At 45.9% G+C, this 27,751-nt stretch overlaps 2 protein-coding genes across 3 annotated transcripts in view; one reads left to right on the forward strand and one right to left on the reverse strand.

Moving 5' to 3' along the window:
* The window catches only part of EFS (embryonal Fyn-associated substrate), a 31,866-nt gene extending 15,065 nt beyond the window's left edge, over nt 1-16,801 (forward strand). The window contains exon 7 of the mRNA XM_088469996.1: nt 16,201-16,801. Coding sequence (XP_088326122.1) covers nt 16,201-16,620 — 420 coding nt within the window. The 3' untranslated portion in view covers nt 16,621-16,801. The remainder of the gene's footprint in view (nt 1-16,200) is intronic.
* A 618-nt stretch (nt 16,802-17,419) lies between these two features.
* LOC148526623 (polyadenylate-binding protein 2) overlaps nt 17,420-27,751 on the reverse strand; it is a 43,124-nt gene continuing 32,792 nt past the window's right edge. For both annotated transcript variants that reach the window (XM_088470000.1, XM_088469997.1), the window contains 3 exons: nt 19,159-19,246; nt 18,220-18,368; nt 17,420-18,117 (listed from right to left, as the gene is read on the reverse strand). In XM_088470000.1, coding sequence (XP_088326126.1) covers nt 18,078-18,117; nt 18,220-18,368; nt 19,159-19,246 — 277 coding nt within the window. In that variant the 3' untranslated portion in view covers nt 17,420-18,077. The remainder of the gene's footprint in view (nt 18,118-18,219; nt 18,369-19,158; nt 19,247-27,751) is intronic.

Raw genomic sequence — 27,751 nt, forward strand, 5'->3', positions numbered from 1 at the left:
AGCACTGGTTTTGCCTATGACATTGACCATAAATAATTTGATTTGGTCCTTGATCACCAAACCATGGCACCCCTGCAAGTGTCTAGCATCACCCCCAGGGTGACACTGCACCCAGTTTGGGAACCACTGTTCTAAGGAATGTTTCCAACACCTTGTTTAATCCATTTACCAAAGAAGTCCGGCTGTTGTGGGGGAAAAAAGTGAGATACTACCTAGTTCTAAAAAGATGTACCATAAAAAGTGGCCTTTAACTGGCATTCAATGGAGATTGGCACATAACCATATAAGGACTGGTATAAAATGATTTATTCTCTAAGGCAGTGATTCTCAAACTCAACTCAAAATTAGGTGGAGCTAATTAATTATTTCACTTGTGATTCTGTGATACCAGAAAACATGCACTGTTGGAAGTCCTGAGTTTGAGAACCTGTGGTCTAAGGCATAGAATCTATAAGGAATTACCATTGATGATGCTGTTCATAAGTCATAAAATACCAAGCTGTACATAATTCCACATTTACTGGTGCTGTACAGTAGTATTGATCTAACTTTCAGTTTTAATAAAAGAAGAATGAGACCAGTGATACTTGGTGATGCGATAATCACTAAGCAATAAAGTATGAATTTCTAAAAAAGCATTCCTGGATTTGTAGAAAGGCCACAACGGACTATAGCGCCGAACAGTTACACTACAGATTTTTTTATTTTGTAATGCAGGGAATGGTGGGGGGACTGTATGTCCCCAATCTCCCGCTATGGCCACCTACAGATATATAGTAAATATATACACATTTGTTTTCAGTTCACTTTCATCTATCTTCAATAAATATTTTGGATATATTTTATTTTAAATGCATGTTATGGGTATTTTCTGCAAAGTAGTCTGAAAATAAATTTGCAAGGACTTCTTAAAATACTGATACTGATGCTACAATGTGACCAGTGCAAAAAGTAGCAATTTAGGATCACCACATGGGTGTGAAAACTCAGCAGCAACATAAATGGAAGGATTAATGTATATAGAGGTTAGAAAAAAAATAGGTGTTTATTTTGTGGAAAGAAAAGGTGCATTAAGGTGCTCTAATTAATATTTATATACAGTACTATATACAGTACTGTGCAAAAGTTTTAGGCAGGTGTGGAAAAAATGCTGCAAAGTAAGAATGCTTTCAAAAATAGAAGTGCTAATAGTTTATTTTTATCAATTAACAAAATGCAAAGTGAATGAACAGAAGAGAAATCTAAATCAAATCAATATTTGGTGTGAACACCCTTTGCCTTCAAAACAGCATCAATTCTTCTAGGTACACTTGCACACAGTTTTTGAAGGAACTTGTCAGGGAGGTTGTTCCAGACATCTTGGAGAACTAACCATAGATCTTCTGTGGGTGTAGGCTTGCTCAAATCCTTCTGTCTCTTCATGTCATCTAGACAGATTCAATGATGTTGATATCAGGGCTCTGTGTGGGCCATATCATCACTTCCAGGACTCCTTGTTCTTCTTTATGCTGAAAATAGTTCTTAATGACATTGGCTGCATGTTTGAGGTCATTGTCCTGCTGCAGAATAAATTTGGAGCGAATTAGATGCCTCCCTGATGGTATTGCATGATGGATAAGTACCTGTCTGTATTTCTCAGCATTGAGGACACCAATAATCCTGACCAAATTCCCAACTCCATTTGCTGAAATGCAGCCCCAAACTTGCAAGGAACCTCCACCATACTTCACTGTTGCCTGCATACACTCATTATTGTACCGCTCTCCAGCCCTTCGGCAAACAAACCACCTTCTGTAACAGCCAAATATTTAACATTTTGTCTCATCAGTATAGAGCACCTGCTGCCATTTGTTTGCACTAGTTCCTATGTTTTCATGCATAGTTGAGTCGCTTGGCCTTGTTTCCACGTCGAAGGTATGGCTTTTGGCCGCAATTCTTTCATGAAGACCACTTCTGGCTAGACTTCTCTAAACAGTAGATGGGTGTATCTGTGTCCCACTGGTTACTTCCAGTTCTGAGCTGATGGCACTGCTGGACATCTTCCGATTTCAAAGTATGCATGATGCGTCTTACATCTGATGCACTCAATTTCCTTGATCGACTACTGCGTCAATGGTCCTGAACGTTGCCCGATTCTTTGTGTTTTTTCAAAAGAGCCTGAACAGCGCATCTTGAATCCCCAGTCTGCTTTAAAATCTTTGCTGGTGCAGTATAACTACCTTGTGCCTTGTTGCTGTGCTCAGGCTTGCTATGGTGTATGACCTGTGACATGAAACGGTCTTCCACAACCTCACCTTTGTAGCAGAGTTTGGCTGTTCCTCACCCAGTCTTAAGCCTCCTACACATCTGTTTCTATTTCAGTTAATGACTGTTTCAACCTACATACGAAAATGATGATAATTATCACCTGTTTGGTATGATTGGTTAATCATATACCTTACTATTATCCTACAAAATCCCTTACTTTGTGCAAGTGTACCTAGAAGAATTGATGCTGTTTTGAAGGCAAAGGGTGGAAACACCAAATATTTATTTGGATTTCTCTTCTGTTCATTCACCTGCATTTTGTTAATTGATAAAAATAAACTATTAACACTTCTATTTTTGTAAGCATTCTTACTTTGCAGCATTTTTTTCACACCTGCCTAAAACTTTTGCAAATCAAACTTGCCCTTTTAAATTTCTGCTGCAGCTTAGTAACTAGACCCATGGCAACAACTGTCAAACATGGAGGAGGAAGTGTGATGGCATGGGGCTCTTTTGTTGGATCCCAAGGTTATCCGGATAGAAGACCGACAATAAACAGGCCGACAGTCAATAGGTCGACACCAAAAGGTTGACAGTGACAAAATTTTGACATGGTTGAAAGGTCGACAGGTTCAAATGGTCGACACACAAATTACCAACATGTTTTTTTCTAACATTTTTAAGGTTATGGTAGGCACCAGGGGAGGGTTAGGGTTAAATTCCCCCCCAAAAAAGTCTTCCTTTTTACCCTGTCAGCCTTTTGTACCTGGCGACATATTGCATGTCGACCATTTGGTGTTGAGGAGTTGACCTATTGACTGTTAACATTTTTACTGTTGATCAAGGGTTCATTCTGTGGCAAGATAATGACACAAAACATACCTCCAGGCCTGGGGTTCCCAACCACGGTGCTCAAGGCACACTAACAGTCTAGGTTTTAAGGATAGCTATACTTGAGCACAGGTGACTTAATTAGTACCTCAGTTATTTTGATTTAACCATTCGTGCTCAACCATGGATATCACTAAAACCAGGACTGTTAGTGTGCCTTGAGGACTGAGGTTGGGAATCACTGCTCCAGGCTAAGGCCAGTATTCAATTTGAGGCGGTAAAGCTGGAATCCGCGGAAAAGTATTGCCGATGACGTCATTTCGCCAGGCGGAAACGTATCGCCGTATTCAATTTGAAAGACTTTCCGCCTAGGCAGAAAGTCAATGCAATGTAATAGGCGGAAAAGTTTCGCCTATGAATAGCAGGCGGAAAAAAGTATTGGGGTTTTGGGGTACAACGTTGTGGGAACCCCTGTGCAGCCTTCAGACAGTCCCCCAAAGGTAAACTGTGTCAAAAATAAAAAAATAAAACACTTAAGAACACCCCAAAATAAAAATGTTGGGGGACAAAGATAAAAACTAGCGAACTTGACTCTGGTGGGGTCCCCAAGCATGCCCCTTGGTGGTGGATTTTTCATGAATTTTTCAACTTAACTTTAGCAACTTTTAAAAATGCTGACCCCCATTTTCATGTGCCCCAAATTTGCTGGTATAAGATATTTTCTCCAAAAAATACTCCTGAATACTATTCTGCACCACTTATACAAAAACGCTATTTAGCAGCTATTGATCCCGTTTAAAAACACCAAATACCTTCAGCAAGCCAAATCGGGGGTAACCATAGCTAACCCCCATGTCAGAGCATCTTTTGGGGGGTGTCAGGCTGATTTCCCCAAATCTGACAGTAATTTCCGCCTGTTACAATTTTGCCGGGTCCCGTTTTTGCGTACTTTCAAATTGAATACGGGGATGCGCAGGCACGCGCGTGATACTTTTCCGCCTACAAAACATGCAATGTAGGCGAAAAGTCCAGGAGGCGGAAAAGTATTGCAGGCCCGCTCAAATTGAATATGGCTGTATGTCAGAATGACATTTGAGGAAAAGAATAAAGCTTTTTGTTATTATTTGTTATATATATATCTGTCATTTACAATTTCTTGTATTGTAGCCAACGATGGCTGTGTTTTCAAAACAATTAATAAAATTGCCAAGTCAAATTATAGAATGGCCAGCACAATGTCCAGAGCTAGTTTTGGATGAACTGGACAGAAAGGTGAAAGCAAAGCAGCCTACAAATGGAAAACATTTGTGGGAACAGTGTTGGGAAGAACTTCCTGAACAATGGGCCTGATTCAGAGATGGAAGCAAATGCGATCGCAGCTGCGAAAATATGCTACTGGTTGCAAAGCTTACCCGAGCATAAAAAAGTCCACTGCTGCCTTCTCATATGCATATTATGTCACTTACCTGTGTAAATATTGGTAACATTGACGCACATCGAGCAGCCATCTTGCACTTAAGGCAGGTCTGCCCTGCCTCAGCCTTGGGAGCTCTTCTGACACGCAGAGCTGCGCAGGCAATCGCAGTGGCTAATTTATGCATGCCCATGAAATGAACAGACGTCTGTCTTTTTCAGACCACCCCCCCATCACAATCCGCAAACGCTGACAACCTGTCACTCACTCTGCAATGTATTCCTCTGTGCGTCCATAGTCACAATGCGTGATGGCAAACAATCGCTCGATCTGTGTGCGTAATTGTCTTTGCGTCCAGCTCTAAATCAGGCCCAATATTTGGATTTCCATTGTAGAAATAATTTATTTATTAACAGTTACTTGTATAGCGCAGCATATTCCATTGCTCTACCATTAGGAACAAACAGTAATAAAATAAAACTGGGTAAAAACAGACAGACATAGAGGTAAGTGGGCCCTGCTCACAATCTATAGGGAAATAGGCATTGATACACAAGGATAGTTACTACCTATTGCATAATTGTCCAGCCAGATGGCAGATGCAGGTAGGTTGTATGACCAAGTCACACACAGGATGTGAAAGTGAAGAGAAAATATATAAAATTCTGTGTGGACTGTATAGTGGGGATGTAATTGTGTAGGATAGCTTATGAAGGTATGTGGGTGGTTCTGGAATTTGATAAGCTTGTCTGAAGAGATGAGGTTTCTGGGAATGCTTAAATGTTTGGAGACTAGAGGAAAGTCTTGGAAGGGCATTCCATAGAGTGGGTGCTGCCTGAAAAAAGTCCTGTACCCCTGAATGCATGTGGATGAGAACACAGATCTTGTGCACAGCGGAGAGGTCAGGCTGGGAGATATTTGAGATAAGTGATCAGATGTATGTTGGTGTAGTTTGTTTAATAGCCTTATGTAAAACTTTTTTATATTGAATATGGTAGAAAAGTGGTAACCAATGGAGGGACTGACAGAGCGGAGCAGCAGATGATGAAAATGAGCCTCACTGCTACATTCAAAATGGATTGTAGCGGTGAGAGTCTGATTTGGGGAAAACCAGTAAGGAGACTACTGCAATAATCAATACAGGAAATAATGAGTGCATGAATGACAGCTTTTGCAGTGTTGTATGGAAGATATGGTCGTATTATAGATGTTTTTTTTATGTATGTAACATGATTTGGAGACATATTGATTGTGGGGAACAAAAGACAGTTCAGAGAATGCCACCAGTATGTTCAGCGGTTATATCTGTAAAACAAGAGATATGGTAAGAACTTACCTTTGTTATCTCTGTTTCTACGAAGTCCATAGGGTCCACAGGGTGACCTTGGGGTATAGCTGGATCCTGGATCCTCGGGCACCACGGAGTTAAAGCTTTTAGCTGCTCCCAGGATGCACTTGGGTCCAACCTCCCCTATACCCCGCCCCCGAGCCACAGGCACCTCAGTTGGTAAGCAGCCCAGGCCGGAGGAGGAGACGAAACAGAGAGAAGGAAGACTGGAACACACAAGAACCATACTCACAGAAATGGGAGACGGAAAACCGGCGACCAGTCACAGAGCCCATATGAAGCCAGGTGCGTCAGGGCGGATGCCCTGTGGACTTCGTAGAAACAGAGATAACAAAGGTAAGTTCTTACCATATCTCTTGTTTTCTACTTCAGGGTCCATAGGGGTCCACAGGGTGACCTTGGGGATGTCCCAAAGCAGTCCAACTAAGGGCGGGGACGCTCCTGTGCTGATAGGAGAACCCGGCGCCCAAAGGATGCATCCTGAGAGGCAAAGGTGTCAAAACGCATAGAACCTCAAAAAGGTCTGAATGGAAGACCAGGTGGCCGCCTTACAGAGCTGAACAGCAGAGGCGCAACGGCTAGCAGCCCAAGAAGGGCCCACAGACCGAGTGGAATGAGCCTCAACAGAGGCTGGAACAGGTAAACCCTCCTGCATATAAGCCTCAATAATAACAGAACGAAGCCAACGGGCTAGAGTCTGTTTGTTGGCAGGCCAACCCCTCTTGTGAAAACCAAAGAGGATAAACAAAGAATCCGACTTCCTCACAGAACTAGTCCGGCCCACATAAACCTGGAGTGCACGGACAACGTCTAAGGAAGCCTCCCCAGCCAAAAGATCAGGCGACTGAAAGGCTGGTACAACAATTTCCTGATTAATGTGGAACCTGGAAACCACCTTAGGCAGGAAATCAGGACGAGTGCGAAGCACCGCTCTGTCCTTATGAAAAATCAGAAAAGGGGGACGACAAGAAAGCGCCCCCAAATCTGAAACCCTCCTGGCAGAAGCAATTGCCAAGAGGAAAACAGTTTTAAAAGTTAGCCACTTGAGCTCCACTGACTCCAAGGGCTCAAAAGGCGGACCCTGTAAGGCCCGAAGAACCACCGCCAAATCCCACGGGGCCACAGGTGGCACAAAGGGAGGCTGGATTCTCAAAACTCCCTGGAAAAAGGTGTGTACGTCCGGCATAGCAGCGATCCTGCGCTGGAACCACACAGACAGAGCAGACACGTGCACCTTCAGCGAAGAAAGATGTAATCCTAAGTCCAAACCCGACTGAAGGAAAGCCAGAATACACGAAACCCGGAACACCTGGGGATCATAGTTTCTGGCCTCGCACCACTGAAAGTAAGTGTGCCATACTCTGTGATAGATCCTCGCGGAAGCAGGCTTGCGCGCCCTCAGCATGGTGGTAATAACGGAGCTAGAAAAGCCCCGAGACCTCAGGACGGCTGTCTCAAGAGCCACGCCGTCAAAGATAGTCGACCCAGATCCAGGTGAAGACACGGCCCCTGAGACAACAGGTCCCGCCATTGAGGTAGGAGGTACGGAGCGTCGATGGACAGGCTCCGCAGATCGGAGTACCACGGCCTTCTGGGCCACGCTGGGGCCACCAGGATCAGTGTGCCTCCGTCCTGTTTGAACTTGCGCAGGACCCGAGGCAGCAGAGATATCGGAGGGAACAAGTAAGCCAGTTGAAACAGCCATTTCACCGACAGCGCGTCTATCAGACTTGCGCCTGCGTCCCTTGTCCTTGACCCGTACACAGGCAGCTTGTGATTGTGACGGGATGCCATCAGGTCCAGCTCTGGCAGCCCCCACTTGCCCACGAGTAGTTGGAATACCTCTGGATGAAGCGACCATTCCCCGGGATGCACGTCGTAATGAAAACTGCCGAGAGAGCTGGAAGATAGCGCTCCGCCCAAGCCAGGACGCGGGACACCTCCGACATCGCAGCTCGACTGCGAGTCCCTCCCCGTTGTCTGACTGCACCTGAACGGCCCTTCCGTGAAGAGCGGTGCCGGACAACTGCAGGGCTCTGTATACTGCCCGCAGTTCCAGGATGTTGATGGGAAGAATCGCTTCCTCCGCCGACCAACGACCCTGAAGTGACAAGGAGCCTGTCACCGCCCCCCAACCCCGGAGACTGGCATCTGTCGTGAGCAGAACCCATTCTGGGATCCAAAAGGGGCGCCCCTCTAGGAGATGAGCCGTCTGCAGCCACCAAGCTAGGGACAGACGCACCTCCGAGGACAACACCAGCATCTGAGAGCGGATCCTGTGTGGCAATCCTTTCCATTCCGAAAGAATCAGCCCCTGCAGGGGCCTGGAATGAAACTGGGCAAACTCCACCATGTCGAAAGCCGACACCATGGACCCCAAAACTCTCATCGCTGAGTGCACCGACACTCTGCCACTGCTCAGACAACTGTGAATCCGCAGCTGTAAGGAGGAGACCTTCTCTGGAGTCAGAAAAATCCGTTGCTGACGAGAGTCCAGCAGGGCCCCGAAATGAACCATCCGCTGTGATGGGATGAGGGAGGACTTCTTCCAGTTGATCAACCAGCCGTGCGCCTGTAGACAAGCGACCGTCAGGTGGAGATGCTGGATCAGTACCTCCGGGGAGCTTGCCAGCAAGAGGAGGTCGTCTAGATACGGTAGCAACCGTATTCCCTGGCTCCGAAGATGAGCCGCCATGACCGCCATCACCTTGGTAAATACCCTTGGTGCCGTGGAGAGACCAAAGGGTAGAGCCCTGAATTGGTAGTGGTTGTGGAGAATAGCAAACCGCAGAAACCGTTGGTGCGATGTTGCTATAGGCACATGGAGGTAGGCGTCCTGGATATCCAGGGAGACCATATAGTCCCCTGGTTCCATCGCCAGAATGATGGAACGCAAAGTTTCCATCCTGAATTTGGGAACCCTGAGAAACCTGTTCAGGGACTTCAAATTGAGGATGGGGCGATGAGAGCCATTGGGTTTCTGCACCAGAAACAGCGTAGAGTAATACTCCATCCCACGTTGAGACTGTGGTACGGGTATAATGACCCCCGCCGTCAGCAAGGCCTCTATGGCTTCCTGAACCTGCAAGGCCTTGGTTTTGTCCTGAGAAGGACTTGTGCAAAAAAACTGGCCAGGCGGCCTGTGCCGAAAAGACAGGGCGTACCCCTGGGAGACCACTTCTCGCACCCAGGCATCCGTGGTGGTATTGTGCCAGCACTGGGCGAATTGAAGAAGTCGGCCTCCCACTCTGGGGTCCCCCAGAGGGAGGCCCGTCCCATCACGCAGAAGGTTTATCTTCTTGCTTGGAAGAAGGGCGCCTAGCACTCCAGGCTTGCTTCTTTGGCTTTGAGGCGGTCTTGGGTGTGGACTGCCTCGGGAAGGACTGACCCTTTGCCTTGCCCTGAACCCGAAAGGAATGAAAGGCCGAGCTCCGGACCTTAGCAGGTGTAGTAGCTGAAGGGAGGAAGGCTGACTTGGATTTTGCCAGGGTATCTACTATTTTGTCCAGGTCCGGACCAAATAGTAATTCTCCATTAAAAGGTAAGGCCTCCAAGCCTTTCTTTGAATCCGCGTCTGCTCTCCAAGACCGCAACCACAAGGATCTACAAGCAGACACTGCTGCCGCCGAAACCCTAGAGGTCAACAGGCTAGCATCCAACGATGCTTCTCCAATGTAGGAGGCGGCATCTCTCATCTGTCCTAACAACGCCCTCTGGACGTCCGGAGCTTCATCCGTAAACGTGTCCTCCAAGGCGTTGGCCCACCCCTCAATGGCCTTGGCCGGGCTACAGCCCCTGAGAGAGAATAAATAGACTTTAGACAAGTCTCCACCTTCCTGTCCGTAGGATCCTTCAGCGAGGATATAGACGGCAATGGCAAAGTAGCACTCCTGATGAGGCGTGTTACATGGGAATCGACTGCAGGCGGAGTTTCCCATTTCCTACAATGCGCTTCCGGGAATGGATAATTGGACGCCAAGCGTTTCTGTGGCAGGAAACGCTTACTGGGAGTCTGCCAGGCCACCGCCATGTGATCAGTCAACTGATCAGACAAGGGGAACGCTGCAGAAGTAACCTTAGCTTTTTTAAAACTAGGATACCTCGACTTGGGAGCGGGTGCCTCATCCTCAATCAGAAGAATGGCCCGCACCGCCTTAACCAGAGCCCGCACATTGATGGAAGACTTAGTGTCTACCTCCTGGACTGAGGCATCTGAGGCTGAGTCATCCTGCACCTCACCATCATCCGAGGACCCCTCAGAATCCGAAAGATACGCAGCCTGCGCCATGACTGAGCGTCTGAAAAGCCGAAGATGTTGCCGCCAAATCTTGGACAGTGTGGGAAAGCGCATCCACCCAGGGTGGAGGAGCTGCCACAGGAGCCTGAAACGGCACCACAGCCTGCTGTGCCACAGGGGTGGACTGAATATACATTGGCAACCCCGCATAGGGACCAACAGGCTGAGACCCCGGGGGAGTCTGCAATAATTGTGGGACACCCGGGGAATGGGGGATGGCAGGCTGGGGCAACGCCCTAGTAGGGGCGGCAGTCGGGACCGACAGACGGTCCGCGATGGACACCAGCACCTGGGAAAACATCGCCCATGGTGGCTCCTGCGACATGGGAGGTTTAGACATACCAGGGAGCGCCTGGCACCGTCCGCACAGGCCGTCCTGTGACAAATCCTCCCTATCCACTCCTGCAGAACAGCGCCTGCAGGAGAATAATACCGGAGCCCCGGAGTGCTCAATCTCCTCCTCAGACATGACTTAGGAAGAAAACGTGCGCACTCACCAGTGTGCTGAACAACAGCCCACAATATGGTACTGTGTAGCACACAACTGTATGTGACGGACCTCACAAATACGTGATTTATATAGGTGAGGTCTGTAGAAACACCTTTCCCCTGCACACCTGTAGGGCTTGTAGAGAAGCAAAGGGATAGGTATAGGCTGACAGTAAGTAGAAAAAAAAGACACAGACAGGCAGCACTAGCAAAAGTCACATACCATGCAGGAAGATATACTCACTGCACCTTTCCACTACAATCAACCTGCCCAGATTCAGTGTCTGGGAGGGCTATAGTGCTGTGTACACTGTCCTTGTCGGGGGAGAGGTACACAGGGGGACCGGTCCGCGTGCTCCCTGAGAGTATCTGCGCTGCCACTGGAGAAAATGGCTGCTGGAGACCTCAGAGGAGGAGTGGCCGAGTAGCTGCAGCTCAGCGACGCCAGACTACGAGCTGAAAGGCGCGCTGAGCTGAGGGGAGGAGCCGCTAGACAGGGAAGGCTTCCTCCCCTGGCTAGCATATTTAACCCCCGGGTTGCCGGCATCCCGCTTAATTTACCCTGGTGGTCTGGCGGGGTATGCCTCCGCTGGAGGGGGGCCCGCCGCCACCGCTAGCGCCCCCGGTCTGTCCCCTAGACCAGGGGCATGGAACTGCATTTACAAGGAACCCGCGCACCGCCGCTAATCAGCGGTGCGCGGCTTACCTTAATCTCCCCGGCGTCTTCCGGCAGCAGTCCCGGGGGAAACCAGAGTCCGGCTAGTACAGACTCTGGCTTCCCCCGCCGCGATCCCCAGTTCAGTGCTGGCGTCGCGGCGCCAGCAGGGAGGAGCGGCAGCGTGGGCGTCTGTACAGACAGCCCATCGCTGCTGCTCTAGAGAAAAAAACTCTAGTAAAAAAAATAAATAAATTTAACTAAGTTTAAAAAAGCTTTAGGGGGCTGCTCCTGCAGCCTCCCCCCCGCAGGGTGACCCGACTCCGGCCGGGCACCATCTTAAACTGAGGTGCCTGTGGCTTGGGGGCGGGGTATAGGGGAGGTTGGACCCAAGTGCATCCTGGGAGCAGCTAAAAGCTTTAACTCCTTGGTGCCCGAGGATCCAGCTATACCCCAAGGACACCCTGTGGACCCCTATGGACCCTGAAGTAGAAATGGTGGCTATTTTGACGTGTCAAAAGTTTAGATTAAATTTTGTTATTCTAAATTAATCTATTAATTTTGTATATCTCCAATTGTTTATTTATTTTGTTCTTTAATTTCAGTGTAAATTGAGATATTAAACTTCATAAATCTCAATGAAATCTGGGAAAATGGGAATCGCTTTAGTATCTATCATATGTAGGCTTGCCATAATCCTGCCCACTGTTGCGACTGCTGGTCAAGATGGAAATGCACATGGTGAAAATAAAACACCCCCCCCCCCAAACTGAAGTGTTAATGACCCCTGAACGTGTTTTTCTCCGAATATACTATTTTATTTGATCTATTATGGCCATATTCAATTTGGGAGGGAAAAGTCTGTGCTTGACTTTTCGCTCGACATCGCAGGTTTTCCGGGGATAAAGTATCGGGCGCGTGCCCGCTTTATCCCCGTATTCAATTACAAATTAACGAAAATGGGAGCAGGCGGAAAGGGAAGTATCGCAAAAAAAAACCTGGAATTTAACGGAAAATATTCCAGGGACCCCCCCTAATTACGTCTAGACATGGGGGATCGCTATGGGTACCCCAATTTTTACCTGCTGAAGGAAGTCGGGGTTTCTAAGAGCCGCGGCAGGTGCATATTTGCGGCTATGAAGAAGGGGTGAAGAATAGCACTTAATTTTTTGGGGGGTAAAAATAACTTGCTATCAAATTTTGAGTACATGAAAATGAGGGTAAGCATTTTTTCTAAAGTCCCTAAAATGATTTTTAAACATTCTGCAAAAGTGCACCTGCTGCTACTCCTGCAATAAGGAAAACACCTGCCGCATACTTGGGAACCCGTCTGAATTTAATTTGGCTATTTTTTTTACCCCCAAAATTAAAGTAAATTTTTTGGGGTGTCCTGGTTTTGACAGTTTATTTTTAAATGACATTCCCAGGGGTGCAGGCTATTTTTTTTTAAGCCTGTGCCCCTAAACCACAGTTCTGCACTTTTTTTCGCCACCTAATTCAGTGGTGAAAAGTTATCCCCGTTTTTTTTTCAAAGACTTTTCGAACCTGCAAGAAGTCTTTGAAGTTGAATACGGGGATAATTGAAATAGGCAAAATTGAATATGGCCCTATGTCTTGCAAAATTATGAGCAAGGGGTATTCTTTTTTTTTTTTTTTTTTTTTAATGGCACCACCTTACATTTTATATTAGAGGATGCACGCAGCCAATCCCAGATCTTCTGTTCATCCACCTGTATAGCATGGCACAGTCACATGCTATACAGGTGGATGAATGACATTACAAAGTTTTGTGATTTAGTAAATCACCCCAGTTGAACACTTATTCAACTTCACGTAATAATATTAAAACAGCTATTTTTCGGTCTAGTGTGATAAAATATCATTGGTTTTGAAGAAGTGAAAATTATTTCTATTAAATATGTGCAGTTCGGTTCCTTAGGAATCTGAATCTGGACAGATCAGAGTCGCATGTTCTAATCTTCCCTCGGTTCGGAATTTGGATTTTAAATACGAATTTCAAGTTTTGGACAACAAAAATTACATGATTTTAGCTGATTGTTTAAAACTTTGTATCAATTTTTTCAAACCAAAACACTTGAGGGAGGTTTTGCAAAACCAAAACATGAAAATGACTCCAGATTCAAAACATGAGCGCACATCTCAATTTCCTATGAACCTCTCGCCTATATTGTAAGGCAGGGGTTCCCAACCACGGTCCTCAAGGCACACTAACAGTCCAGGTTTAAGGGTAGCCATAGTTGAGCACAGGTGACTTAATTAGTACTTAAGGTAATTTAATTTAACCATCTGTGGTTAAGCATGGATATCACTAAAACCAGGACTGTTATACCTCTTTTCCACCAAAAACCCGGGTCCGACCTGGGTTTTCAGACATGGTTCCAACCCAGGTCACAGTTTACACAGCACCATCGATCTGGGTTATTCCCAGGTCAGCCCCGTTCACATTGAACCCGGGTCTGCCCTGCTAAACTTGTGAGGTCATAAAAAGTGGGAGGTGACTGCTCCACAACCACCAATCAGCTCATTTTAGGCATGACCCAGGTCGGATAACCCGGGTTGCGCCTTTTACACTGCACCACTACCCAGGTCCATCCTGGGTCCGACACTGGTAGCTACCTGGGTTCGATTGCTTGGTCACTTGACCCGGGTTATATATCAGGGACCCTTTTACACTGAGCTGCGACCTGGGTAGATCCAGCAAAAACCCAGGTTTTTGCTCTGGTGTAAAAGGGGTATTAGTGTGCCTTGAGGACAGAGATTGGGAATCACTGTTGTAAGGACTGCAATAAGAAAATGAAAATAGATCAACAGAACTGAAAACTGCTTGCATTTATGTAATAAACTATCATGTAGTTTATGGTACAAAATGTCAGTACAAAAATTCTTCTAACTGTAATATTAACATAATAATGGTTGGACAAACACGACAACTGTTATGTGCAGGTAATTATAGATAATTGCACAGGATTGAAAGTGGTACTAATTTCCTGTCAGGATAATAGTTTTTCACTAAATACAGATACATTCCTGCTCATGAGGGTGATGCAGATTTTACCTTGTATTGGTACAGCAATTAGCACAAAGTTATTTATTCCTGAAACCCCTCCACCCAATATACATGGACCAGTTTTCTATAACTTTCTAAAATACAAGGAAGTTCATTCATCCTACAGTTCTGCACTCTACCTTGCTACGCAATCTATCAGCAAGTCTCATCTCCGGCCACCTCTTTGCCACATTCAGTACACTCCTTCGCTCCTCTCTTCTTGTTGTGGCTGACTTTGCCTTCTTTTTTAACTTCAAAATCAAGTTATCCATCACTATACCACTCTTACCATGGGCAATAGTCTAATTTTCCTATCCTTCATCTACCTGCCAGCTGGATCCAGTCCCCTTTGGTAAGCTTGCCCACTGCTAGTCTATCCCTCTCCTCTGGCATCTAACCTTGTCCTTCAAACATGCTATCGTCACACCCATTGTTAAAAAAATTTAATTACTTGACCTCTCTCAACTACCACCCCATGTCTCTTCTCCCGTTTGCCTCCAAAATACTTGACCCTACCTCTCCCAGGATGCCACCAAAACGATCATCCACTCACTGATCATTTCTTGTCTCAACTACTGCAACCTTCGCTGTACTGGCCCCTCCCATGTTTGTACATAACACTGTAGCTAGACTTCTCTTCCCCTCACACAGATCCACATCTGCCTCCCCTCCCCAACCCTCTTCACTCTCACATATAAGGCCTTCTCCAATTCCACTACATACTCCATCCCAGGGACCGTTGCCTTTCCTACCCTCTTGTTACTACCCCACCCCTGAATCCAAGATTTCTCCTGTGCTGCCCTCCCATTACTGGAATGTTCTCTCTCATTCCATCAGTTTAGCACCTAGAACGCACAGCTTTAGAAAGGCGCTGAAAACTCACCACAACTTTCCCATGTCATGTAATCTACCTCACCCTCTTGCACTCTCCAATTCTCTCTCCTGCTTCATACCCTTACCTTTAGGCTAAACTCCATGAGCAGGGCCCTTCTGTTCTCATTACCTACTTTCTTGCACACCAGCTACACTCTACACCTCATTGTGCTCTCTTGGCCCCTAGACTTGTTTTTGTTTCTTCAGATGACCTAGAGCAGGGGTGGCCAAGCCGCATACAGTTCTTTAGGTTTTTAGATGCTGCTCACCCCACTGTGAATGCTGGCCTCTGAAGCGGTCAGATGCTAAAGCTCGATAGCTTCAGAGGGCAGCGTTCCCAGTCATGCAGTGCGCGGGTGATGTCACCCACGATGTGAGGAGCCTGCCCTGCTTGCCTGCTGGATCTAGTTAGATCCAAAGGCCGCCAGCGAGGTCAGTTAAGTACTGGGCTGGGATACTTTAAATGGGGCAAAACTACAGGGGCACTGCACAATGGGATCTTGAGAGCTTGGGGGACTCCTGCTTTCAGGCTTATGGGGGCAGAGTGGGGCTGTTGAGATAACTCCAGGGGGTGGGGGGGTTGCTGGAGTGACACGAGGGGCCGTGACTGGTTGTCCACCCCTGACCTAGAGCCATTATCTGCACCCACTCTAATAGGTACAGGTTTCACCTAATGCTTAATATTTCCATTGCACACCATGCATCAGTGGCTGTTGAGATTTGTTGTTACTTGTCTACTGTATTGCACTGTTTTACCCCACTTTGTCCTTTCTTCTATACAGTGCTGCAGACCACCCTATTAAGTTCATGAATTTATGATAAGGCACACTAGGTGTAATTGTGGTACATAATATATTTTGATCCTTACTCCAATAGATCACGTATGAATATTTTATATCAGTTATGCTTCACTAAAGTGCCTGCTACCATGCTGAAAGACAGTATTTTATCAGTGTACTAAATTGATTATCTCTTTCAGGCTGAAATCTGCGCAGAGCCTTCAGAAGACGATCAGCATTTGCTGCGTTTTTATGCATCTCAAAGCAACGGACACCTCAACACCCTTCAAGCCTGTGTGGGCACCTTCCTGGGCAGTGCAAGCTCACAACCCCCTCGCATCTTCGTAGGGCATGGAAAGCAGTTGGTCATTGCTGCACATAAGCTGGTGTTCATTGGTGACACACTTTGTCGGCTGCTCAGCTGTACCCAACTGCAAGCTAAGCTGGCAGGGGAAGGAGGAGCCCTGTGTCAAGCACTGAAGGAAGTTGTGCTGGCAACAAAGGATGCAGCTGCATTGTACCCTTCTCCTGATGCACTCAAAGCTATGGCAGTCAGCGTCTCTGTACTATGTACCTGTGCGCATAGCTTCACAGACCTTTTACAGAAGTTGGCTAGGTGAGGTACAGTGCTTTGTGCTAGTCATTTGGACAAGTATTCTTGGTCTATAGTGCCAAGGCATTTTCAGGAAGCTAACTGGCATGGACATTTTATTGACTTTCAATATTTATTTTATATCTAGACAAATTGTTTCTGGTGTTGAATTTAAATATATTAAAATAAATGACACTAGATTAACTGGATGCATCATAAAAGCAGCCGTGCATTTTTCATGGTAAAACCTTTAGTGGACATGTTGCCAGTGCTACATTAGATAAAATAGCAACACATTTATAAATCTATTTTAAATATAGTAGAGCTGAAATTATTCAATAGTCTTCTGATCATGGACGAATCATGGTCTGCTGGATGAATGACAGTGGACAGGCTCTCAGCAACAGAAGAACCCCTGTGAAGTTTTACAAGCGGTTTAATAGCTGCCAACACCTCTGGTATAAAAGACAAATACTACATTGTAAAGTGGATTCCTATGGCAGTGCATCTGACATTAGGCTCTTCATACTCCCAACAAGCCATAGGAAGCCTTGAAAAAGCTGCTCCAGAGCCTATGATGTTTGTTACATGTCAAACAGCATCAAATAGTAAAGCTAGCTTGTCTTCAGTCACAACAGACCCTCAAACATGGCAGTTCCTGGCAAGGAAGGTTTTAAATAGATCTGCAAATGTTATTCTCATTCTGTGAAAGGAAAATTCCAAGTTTAGTGTTTCAGACTTCTCTTGGGGTCCCAAATCAAGGGTAGACATGTGTCACTGCTTTAGGATAATTTACACCAGACTCAAATAAATCTTCAAACAAAATATTCATTTTACCAAATTTTTTTTTTATTTTTCTCCTTTTCCCTGCCTGCCACTATAAAAAAAAAAAAAAATCTAAAAAAAAATAATTAAAAAACAAACAAAAAGTCTAAAACACAAAAGATGCCCAGCTCGTGTCTTCCAACAGTATGCAGGAATCTGAGCTAGAATAAAACTAAAGAAAAGGCTGTTGTGAGGGGCAGCTGGAGTCTCTCCGGGAAACAAGCTTCTCCCATAGAAAGAAACCTGCAAAGATAAAAACACGCAAAAAAAAAAAAAAAAAGGAAACAGCAGGATGTTTAGCAGACATGACCCTCCCTCCCCACAGCTGAAAACACTAGGCTGGGAACCAATCAATATACATTCTTTGATGATAATCAGGTAATACCCCACATGTAACAGACACTCCTGAAGAAACCAGGGACAAATACACTCACACTGAAAATTAGGACAGAAAACCTCTTTCCCAACATACATTATGCATTAGGAGCCTGGCCTACCACACCAATCTTGAGACAGTGTTTGGAGGATGTACATGGGAGCACACGAGAAAAGGATGGCCCACAGGGGACCTCATTTTAATAAACTCTTAAAATTCCAGTCTTCTTTTTTTCATTTTTTTTTTTGTGTTTTTGCCTCTCAGGTCTTCCTAAAGTTATATTTTTAGTAAGGAGAATACCATGACGTCACTCGAGCCCGACCCCTGAAAGAAATAAGCATAGTGTAAGCAGAGACTTGTTAACAGCCTAAATAGCCCACGCCCAGTTAGGACCACCATTATTTCCTGCACTGATAAGCCCCAGACCTGTACACGCGTCCTCTTGGTCTGGAAGGGAAGCCGCTGTAGAACCGGGAACGGGAACTATAGGAAGATGCCCTCGCCCTGTATCTTGCCCGTGGAAAGCCTCTGTCTGTTGTGCTTATACCAGGTCTGTTGGTCCTTTTGGGAACCACCTATGAAAGCAGACAAACATCTATTCAAGATGCCATGATAGTGTTCTAAAATCAGATATAAACCACAAAGCTGTTTGAGTACACAGACAATGTATCATTTAATATTCTCTTTGTTTTCCAGTATTTGTAAATAGGAAATTGATAATTTGTGGATCACTGGTAAACTGAATACTCATGTGTAAAGCTGCCACATGAATGGAAACTTAGCATGAACATACAGTAACGTGATTGATTACAGCTCATGTCACAACATACACACCTTCAAAAACAGGATCCTCAACCACAAATGGTAATAAGCCTGATAGGCATATGAAGAACCAGTAAGGCAAACCAAATTAGAATATAATTTCTCAATACTGATACCCAGTATAGAAGAACACTGAAGACATACCAGCTTAGTTCTTTCTAGAACAGGGCAATATATTATAGGATACAATTTTGTTATCCCTGTAGCCATGAAGGTTTATAAGCACATTTACAGAATTGTGTGCATGTGGCTGCTTTCAGTGACATTTGGACTTTTGAAACCTAGCCACACCCCCTAAGTTACTTGCTTTGCTATTAGAACATAGCACAAGTTATTGTATTATAAGGTTATCACACCTTGATTGAAAACAATGGTAAAACTGTAGATTCTCACACCACCATTTCAACTAGCTGAAACCTTTTAATCATCCCGTAAACTAAAAATAGGAATTTATCCTTAAAGCGCCTTTATTTTTTAATATCCGAGAAATATCTATGAAAAGGAAAGTTATTTCTCAGGTCAAATACATTGGCACAAGCTTACTTTTATCTGTCGACCTCTAAACAAAGACTCATCCAGCGCCATTGATGTCCGGACGGATTCTTTATCTGAAAATTCAATATAGGCAAACCTGCAGAAACAAAATTTCAGAATGAGTAGATTTCAGGTTCCTTAGTGTCTTACAAGGCTGTACTTCTATACAGCAACTATTCCAAGCATGTATAACTGCACTGCATTGTAAAAACTAAAATAGCCCTGGAGATTACCTAGCTGCCTCTTAAGTCCTTTACTTTACAATCACATTATACAGCAAGACACTTCAGTAATACTGCTGTATATAGTGCATATTGTGATCTATGGGTCAGATCAATGGCATACAAAATCGGGCTCCCTGCAATACAGAACCAAGTAACTGTTAAAAATATAGGGCATACAGTCTTTAAGTTTGTCAATTCAACAAAAACAGTATTCATTTTTCAAGGTAGGAGTTACAATCTGCATAAGGATGGGCCAGGGAATAGAAAATGGGAGGGGAAATTAAAGGGAGATAACAGTATTGTCAAAAACAAAGTTGGAAGGAAAAGTAGCAGATGGGAAACCAAAGTGAATAAGTGGTGGCTATGGAAGTATGTTGAGTATGTTAGAGACCTGCAATGAAGGTTGAATGATGCATTGCAGGCTAAACAGCTGCCATCTGTCATAACAGTAGTACAAATATATAGCAAAGGGACACCTCTGGGCTGTAGTCCCTCAGCCACTAAAGCAGCCATCACATTCTTGGGAGACCAAATATATTAAATGAGTGAGCAACTTGTCCCTTTTTGAGAATTCAATTTAGCACTCTTGAACGGGATGGCACAAACTGCATAGCCTTGAATGCTAAATAAATCTTCCCAGGATTTTCACACCAAACAAAGTGTTAATCTGACAGCCAATGGACACCATACTTGTTTGTAAAAAGTATCTTGCCCACTGGAAGAAACATTCTAATGTCGACTGTAGAACAGCAGACCCAGAAGTCTAAAGGTGCCCACCCACTTGCCGATAATACTAAACGATTGCGACATCGTAATCGTGCAATCGCTCAGTTATCGGCTTGAATCGGGCATTTAAAAGTCTAAAATGACCTTCGAGTCGCGCGCCCGCTGGTCTTTTCCGACATCGCCCGAACATGACGGTCAACCCAACGACCGTCAGGTTGCCCATGTTTGGGGTGATCGATGTACATACACTGAACGTCTGAGCGTTCAGTGTAAGCACTTCACCCCTAGGGAGACGACGGCGCAAATACGATGTCGTAATCGTGCAGTCATCCCCGCATCTACAAGTGAATGGGCACCTTAAGTAGGATACCGACTGGATTTTTAGCAGTCTCACAAATAGCAGCCATGATCAAGAGATCATTTAAGTAGGGACCCAAGAGGAGTAACCATGACAATTTTCATACACATGTGGAGCTGTCAAGCATGACAAAGGGGAAGGCACAAAACTTGAAATGGGGGAACTGAACAAACCTGAAAAGGCATTGTGACCTTCAGATATTAGAACATGTAAATAAGCATTCAACATCCATGTAAATGTTGAACTTGATCCATGACACGGTTACTCACCGATCAAGAATTCCATTTTGAACATAGATGTTTAGTGTACTGAGATTTATAATTGGTTGAGAGGATCAATAGAAAATGAATAGAAAACCATCCCACTATGGGCCTGGCATTAATGCGATCGCAGCTGTCATTTTGCATGGAAAGCAGCTGTGAAAATATGCCAATGCTTGCCGAAGCACAGCCGGCATAAAGACGCCCACTACTGTCTTCTCATTCGTCCAATGTCACTCTTCTGCGTAATCATCGGTACCATCGACTCACATCGGTCAGTCAAGCAGCATTTACAACAGGTCTGACCAGCTGCAGACACTCCTCACATGCAGAGAGCTCTCATGCTGCATATGCATTAGCAGTGGCTACTTTATGCACGACCATGAGGCGTTCAAATGTACAGACCCGCCTGCAGTTTGTGACCACCATATCAGCAGCCCCAAACGCTGACAGCCTGTCACTTTACGATGGAAAGCGCTATGCATCTGTAATCGCAATGCGATCACTGCGCATGAACAGTGCGGCATTACATGCATGTGCAATGGCAAACACTCAATGTGCGTCCATAATCGCGACTGCGTTCACAAGTGAATCAGACCCTATGTTCTAAAGTAGCTGGTACGATCACACCCGTGGTTAGTCAGGCATGTATGACTTCTGGCAGGAAGTGACTCTTGGAGAATTAACTATTAATTTCACTCCGTTGAGAACAGAAGAGTTATTTCACCCTGAGCCTGCGTATCATCTGAACATAAATGTTCAGAATTCCAGGGGAGCAAGGTAGCAGCATGGACAACCACTTCCTAAGTCTGCTCTGATTTTCAGACAAGAGGTTGATCATCATGTGGGGAAAGGAATACCAAATATTTGCTGCATTGTCAGAGAAACTGCTCATTGGCACTCAAAATAGCATTCTCTGCATATATAGAAGGAAAGGAAATATTTTACAGTGCCCGAGACCTACACCATGGAGTGGTGTCTACACCCCTTGTTCCAGTGTCCCTCTTAAGTGAAACCACTGATAACCCTCCATCTCAACTTTCATTTCCCTCCAAGGATCTGAGGTTTGCCTGCATTCACTTCTTATGGTGCATACACATGGTCAGATGAACAATTTTACAAACGTTTTCAGACAGTATTGAAATTAATGAAATCGTTCAGATCTGACTGCAAACAGATCTCAGATATTATCAGAGATCAGATATGAACAATTTTTAAAATAGTTATCGTTCAGATCTGACAATCTGACCATGTGTATGCACCATTATCCTCACAATCTAAAGCTGGGTGCACATTAGACGATCTTGCGCCCGATCAAACGGTTCAGGCCGACATATCGTCAAAATAGGCTAGCGAGTACCCGCTATGTTGGACGTTGTGCACCCCCGCTGGGTCACTAGTTGGCCCTACATGTAGTCAATCTGACGACTGGAGACCTCATGCAACAGGATGCGGCAGAGGCAGACATATTAGGCGTCGGATCGTCTGTGTACCGGCCGCCCATTATGTCAGCAGGGGTCAGTCGCATTTATTGGGTAAACACATTGTTTAGTGTACCCAACTTTAGCCAGGCTTTGAGTACAACACTGTCTAATGGTGGGTATCCACTTATAGATATACAAACAAGAGCACGATTACGACATTGCTGTCGTGCCTCGTTTGTATATCTAGTGATGTGCCTAGACTGAAGGTTCACTCGTTTAGTCCAGGCACATCCCTCATCCCCGCACATGCTGAACCTGACGAGATCGTCAGGTTGACCAGCATGTACTGGCAATGTCGGAAGCGACCAGTGGGCACGCGCATTGCTGGTCGCTTCTGACCAAAACATGCCCGATGCATGCGCGATTTGCAAGCGAATGCACAATAACGACAGTTATCGTGCAATGGCTTGGATAAATCGCTAAGTGGGTACCCCCCGTAAGCTGGTTAAACATTTGAACACTGCTATATCTAAAAGCAATTACTCACCTCTGGCCCTCATGCATTAGACACTGAGCTTTCACTTCAGTGAATTCTCTAGGTTTTCGGATCACTACTTATGAAACAAAGTGTGTTTCTCTAAATGCTCCCACCTAATCTTCCTCTATTAGTTGAAGTATCCCAAAGTTCTGTCCTATGCACCCCGCTCTACACACTTGTCTAGGAAAACCAATATGCTTTTGTAGTTGTGTCCTTACGTGGAAAAAAATATCTTTCTGCATTTTATCCTGTATGTCATGCAGCTACATGAAACTTAAGATTTCAATAAAATGTGAGCAACTAAACATCTGTTATAACTATCACAAACCTTACACCTCCTTCAGCTCACTAACTAGGTCCCATCCTTTGCTCAGAACGGGCCTTTGATCAAACTTGTATTAAAAATGGGATTTTGGTACCTACCGGTAAATCCTTTTCTCTGATTCCACAGGGGACACTGGAGGTGCTTACGCTGGGGTATAGGTATGGATAGCTGGAGCTGGCACTTTAAATATTTTAGAAGTGTGAATCTCCTCCCCCTCTATGCCCCATCAGCCCTCAGTTTAGAAAATGAAGACCGAGAGGAGATGGACGGAGTAAAAAGGAGAGAAGAACACACAATAACTGAATCAGACAACATACGGAACAAGCCAAACAGGCAGGCTAATAGCGCTGAGGTGGGCGCCCAGTGTCCCCTGTGGAATCAGAGAAAAGGATTTCAAAATCCCATTTTCTCTTTCATCCACTAGGGGACACTGGAGGTGCTTACACTGGGGACGTCCCAAAGTTTTCCCATATGGGCGGGAGTCCTCTGCGGCACCTGCAAAACAAGGCGGCCAAAACGGAATGCCGAAGTAGCAAACGTATCAAATTTGTAAAATCTGACAAACGTGTGAACTGAAGACCAAGTGGCCGCACGGTACAATTGTGACGTGGAGGCTCCTCTACCGGCCGCCCATGACGCACCCACAGAACGTGTGGAATGAGCCGAAATGGACGAAGGAGGCCGACGGTCAGCACTAACATAAGCCTGATGAATAGTCAGCCGGATCCAACCTGCCTAAGTCTGCTTAGACGCTGGCCAACCCCTCCGAACAGCATCATAGAGGACAAAAGGTAACCCAGACTTACGGATGGACGCTGTCCTGGCAATATAGATGCGGAGAGCCCTAACCACATGCAAGGTAGAAGAACCACCAGAGTCCTCCACCAACGATGGTGCCACAATAGGCTGATATGGAAAGCCGACACAACTTTGTGAAGGAAAGCTGCTACCGTACGGAGTTCCGCCCTATCAGCATGAAACACAAGGTAAGGTGGCTTATAGGACAGAGCACCCAATTCCGAACTTTACGAGCTGAAGCGAGAGCCAGGAGGAGTATAGTCTTCCCAGACAGGTACTTAAGATCAACCTCCTCCAAAAGGTTCAAACATGGGCGCTTGAAGAAACAGAAGCACTAAGTTTAGGTCCCAGGGAGCTATTGGAGTTACAAAAGGAGGCTGCACTCGCAAGACCCCTTGAAGAAACGTCTGCACCTCAGGAATGAGGGACAATTCCTTTGAAAGAAAATGGAAAGGGCAGAAAACCTGCACCTTTAAGGCTCCCATACGAAGGCCAGAATCCAGACCCGTCTGAAGGAAAAACCGAAACCGGGACAAATGAAAATTCCTAGACGGAAGACCCCGACTGGAACACCATGAGATATAAACACGCCAGATGCGATAATTTACAGCCGAAATTGGCTTCCTGGTGTGTAGCATGGTGGGAATAACAGTGTCTGGGATTTCTTTGCATTTTAGGATACCGGTTCAAGAGCCACCGCATTAAACGCAGCTGCGCTAAATTGGGGTGTATGAAAGGGCCCTGCTGTACAAGCTCCGGGCGCAGGGAAAGGGGCCATGGATCATCTGACAATAGGAACCAAAGGTCCGAGAACCAACTTCTCCGTGGCCAGTTCAGAGCCACAAGAATTACAGAGGCTGACTCTTGTTTCATCCTTCTTAGAAGACTAGGAAGAAGCGGAATCGGAGGAAAAAAAGGTAAACGAAGTCGTAGACCCACGGACTTGTCAGAGCATCTACTGCTTCCGCCTGCAGATCTCAAGTTCTTGACACGTATACTGGGAGCCGACGATTCAATCGTGACGCCATGAGGTCCACCTGAGGACATCCCCATCAACGTATCAGCGTGTTGAATAAGTCTGGATGAAGCTTCCATTCCCTGGGATGGATGGATATCCTGTCGATTTAGGTAACCTGCTTCCCAGTTGTGTACACCCGGGATGAATAATACCGACAGGATTACTGGTTCTCGGCCCACCGGAGGATCAGAGTTACTTTTCGCATAGCCATGCGACTCAGAGTCCCTCCTTGGCAATCGATGCAAGCGAAGGCCGTTGTGTTGTCGGACTGAACTCTTACCAGACGAGCCTTTAGAAACTGTTGCCTTTATCAGAGCATTGTAAATCGCTCTGAGGTCCAACATCCTTATGGGCCACTTCTGTTCTAGAAGAGAACATCGACCCTGAAAGTGATAATAGAGGACTACTGCTCCCCATCCTTGAAGGCTGGCATCCGTTGTTACGATGATCCAGTCTCACACTCCGAATCTTCTGCCCGCTAACAGATTGTGTCCAAAGAAGGGCCACTCTGGTAACCGAACTCAGACGGATCTGTCAATGTAGAAGCAGATGGGACCCTGATCCCTGTGCTAGCAGGTCCAGCTCAAACACCCTGGAGTGGAACCGGCCAAACTGTAGTGCCTTGAAAGCAGCTACCATCATCCCCAAGAGACGCAGACAAAGAAGCATTGACACCTTCTTTGGTCTGTGGACCAGCTGAACGAACAACCGGATATCCCTGGTCTTGTCTGTTAGAAGAAAAAAATCCTGATTCCGTATCCAATATCATGCCCAGAAACAGAAGTTTCTGGAACGTATGGAGATTCTACTCCTTGAAGTTGATTATCCAACCGTGTAGGATTAGTGTGATATGTCAGTAAGGCATGATGTGATAGAAGAGATACCGATGGCGCCTTGAGTAACAGGTCGTCCAAATAAGGGGTTATGTTCACTCCTGATGACCGAAGGAGGGTGATCATGACTGACATGAGTCTGGTGAAAATGCAGGGAGCCGAGGATAACCCGAATGGCAATGCCCGAAACTGATAATGATCCTTCAATATGGCGAAGCGCAGAAAGGCCTGGTGTGGTCCCCAAATGGGAACATGGAGATAGGCATCCTTGATATCCAGGATAGTAGGAACTCCCCTGGTTCCAAGCTCGCTATGCAGAGTCTCCATTTTTGAAGCAATACATCTTCAGATACAGAATCACGGACTTGAGGTTTAAGATGTGCCTGACCGAACCATCCGGTTTGGGCACTACAAACAGGTTTGAGTAAATCCCATACCTCGTTGATGCTCCAGACCTAACACAGATGATACTATTAGAGACTGGATTGCCTCCTGTAGAACCCTCTTGTCTGCAGGTACTAGCACTCAGTGAAGAACCGAGGTTGAGGGGGGACCTCGAAGTCTATTTGGTACTCCAGGGAAATTAGTTTCAACGGTTCTGAAGAGGTCTGGTTCCGAACTTGTTGAAATTTGTGCAAGCGGGCTCCCACCACAGGGGACCCCAGGTGGGACGGAAGACAGTCATGCCACCAGTTTCTCAGCTGGTTTAGGCTCCTGTCGACAAGCAACAGTATGTGGTCGACCTCTACCGATTCTTGCTTGCGTGGGAGCACCTCTGGCTCTACCACAAAAGGAATGTGGCGCACGAAAGAAATTAAATCAAGGTCCAGTGTAAGATCTTCTGGGAGCTGGAGCAGTAGACGGGAGGAAAGAAAACTTACACCCCCCCGTGTCCAATTTCCTGGCCAAAAAGCAAGTCACCAATGAATGGTGAACACTCCACTGCACGCTTGGATTCTGCATCTGCTTGCCAAGCGCGCAACAAGGGGGCTCTGCGGGCTGTCCCTAGAGGCTTCTCCCAGGTAAACTGCAGACTCACATATGTGTGCTAGTAGACGTAATTCTGCTCTGGAAGGACTTGGGTCCAAACCTGTATGAACTGGTCAGCCCGGCAAACCACAGCCCTGTTAACCCAGGCGGTAACCAGGGTAAGTCTATGTTGAGCTTCCACTGCTCCCCATCTGCAGTATAGTCATTTAGTACAGGTGCTCCTGTACTAGAAGTGCTGTTCTCTTAGAAACGGGAGATTGACGCATCTACATGGAGACGTTTCCCACTTTTCCAACATGGACAATGGAAAATTATAGCTAGCCGGAAACAGACGTGGAATTTTGAACCGCTTATTCGGCAGTTTCCAGGTCACAGAAAACTGCTGTGACAACGGAAAAACAGCCGTGTACATGAACTAATTCATACTCTGGGACGCAGGAATTATATCCTTAGGTAAATTGAGGATATAACTGACTGGCAAAATTAGAGATTTCACCCTGGGAAAGGCGGACTCTAACTCCCGTTAATGGTGTGAATTGGAGGGTACAGACAACGCTGTACCCATAACCTGTACCATGGTGTCTAGAGATCTGGTTAACCCAGCCACCCAGGGAGGAAATAGTAGACACAGATATGCGTGTACTGATAACCAATATTGAGAGCTGCGTGTCTCAGCTAACTGACGTTAAGTCCGTCATAACTCCTACCATGTCAGTGGCCCATGGAGGTGAGTTAGTAACAGCCATAAATGGATCCATTGTTATACAAACGTCACATAACGTGGACCCAGCCGCATGCCTGTTACACTTCGAACAGACAAACAGCTTTTGAGAAGCCTTTGTTCGGCTTGACATTGATACACACAGTCACTCAGGACACACTGAAAACATAAGGCTGGTCTGGGACACAGAGGAGGAGATACACCCCCACTCCCCTCCCACAGATTAGACTCCCTGCACTTCCTCACAGCCTTCTGTACCAGGGATGTAGGGCTAATGGTTGTGCAGGAGTCCAGCCTTCGGTAGCCATGCAGCTGCACTTTGCCTTCAGGAGGGAGAGAATGCAGGCATTAAGTATTGCAAAATATGGCAGGCACGCTGTTTGTAAC

This window comes from Taudactylus pleione, unplaced genomic scaffold, assembly GCF_031769625.1.
Source record: "Taudactylus pleione unplaced genomic scaffold, aTauple2 ptg000095l, whole genome shotgun sequence".
NCBI classification, from domain to species: Eukaryota; Metazoa; Chordata; class Amphibia; order Anura; family Myobatrachidae; genus Taudactylus; species Taudactylus pleione.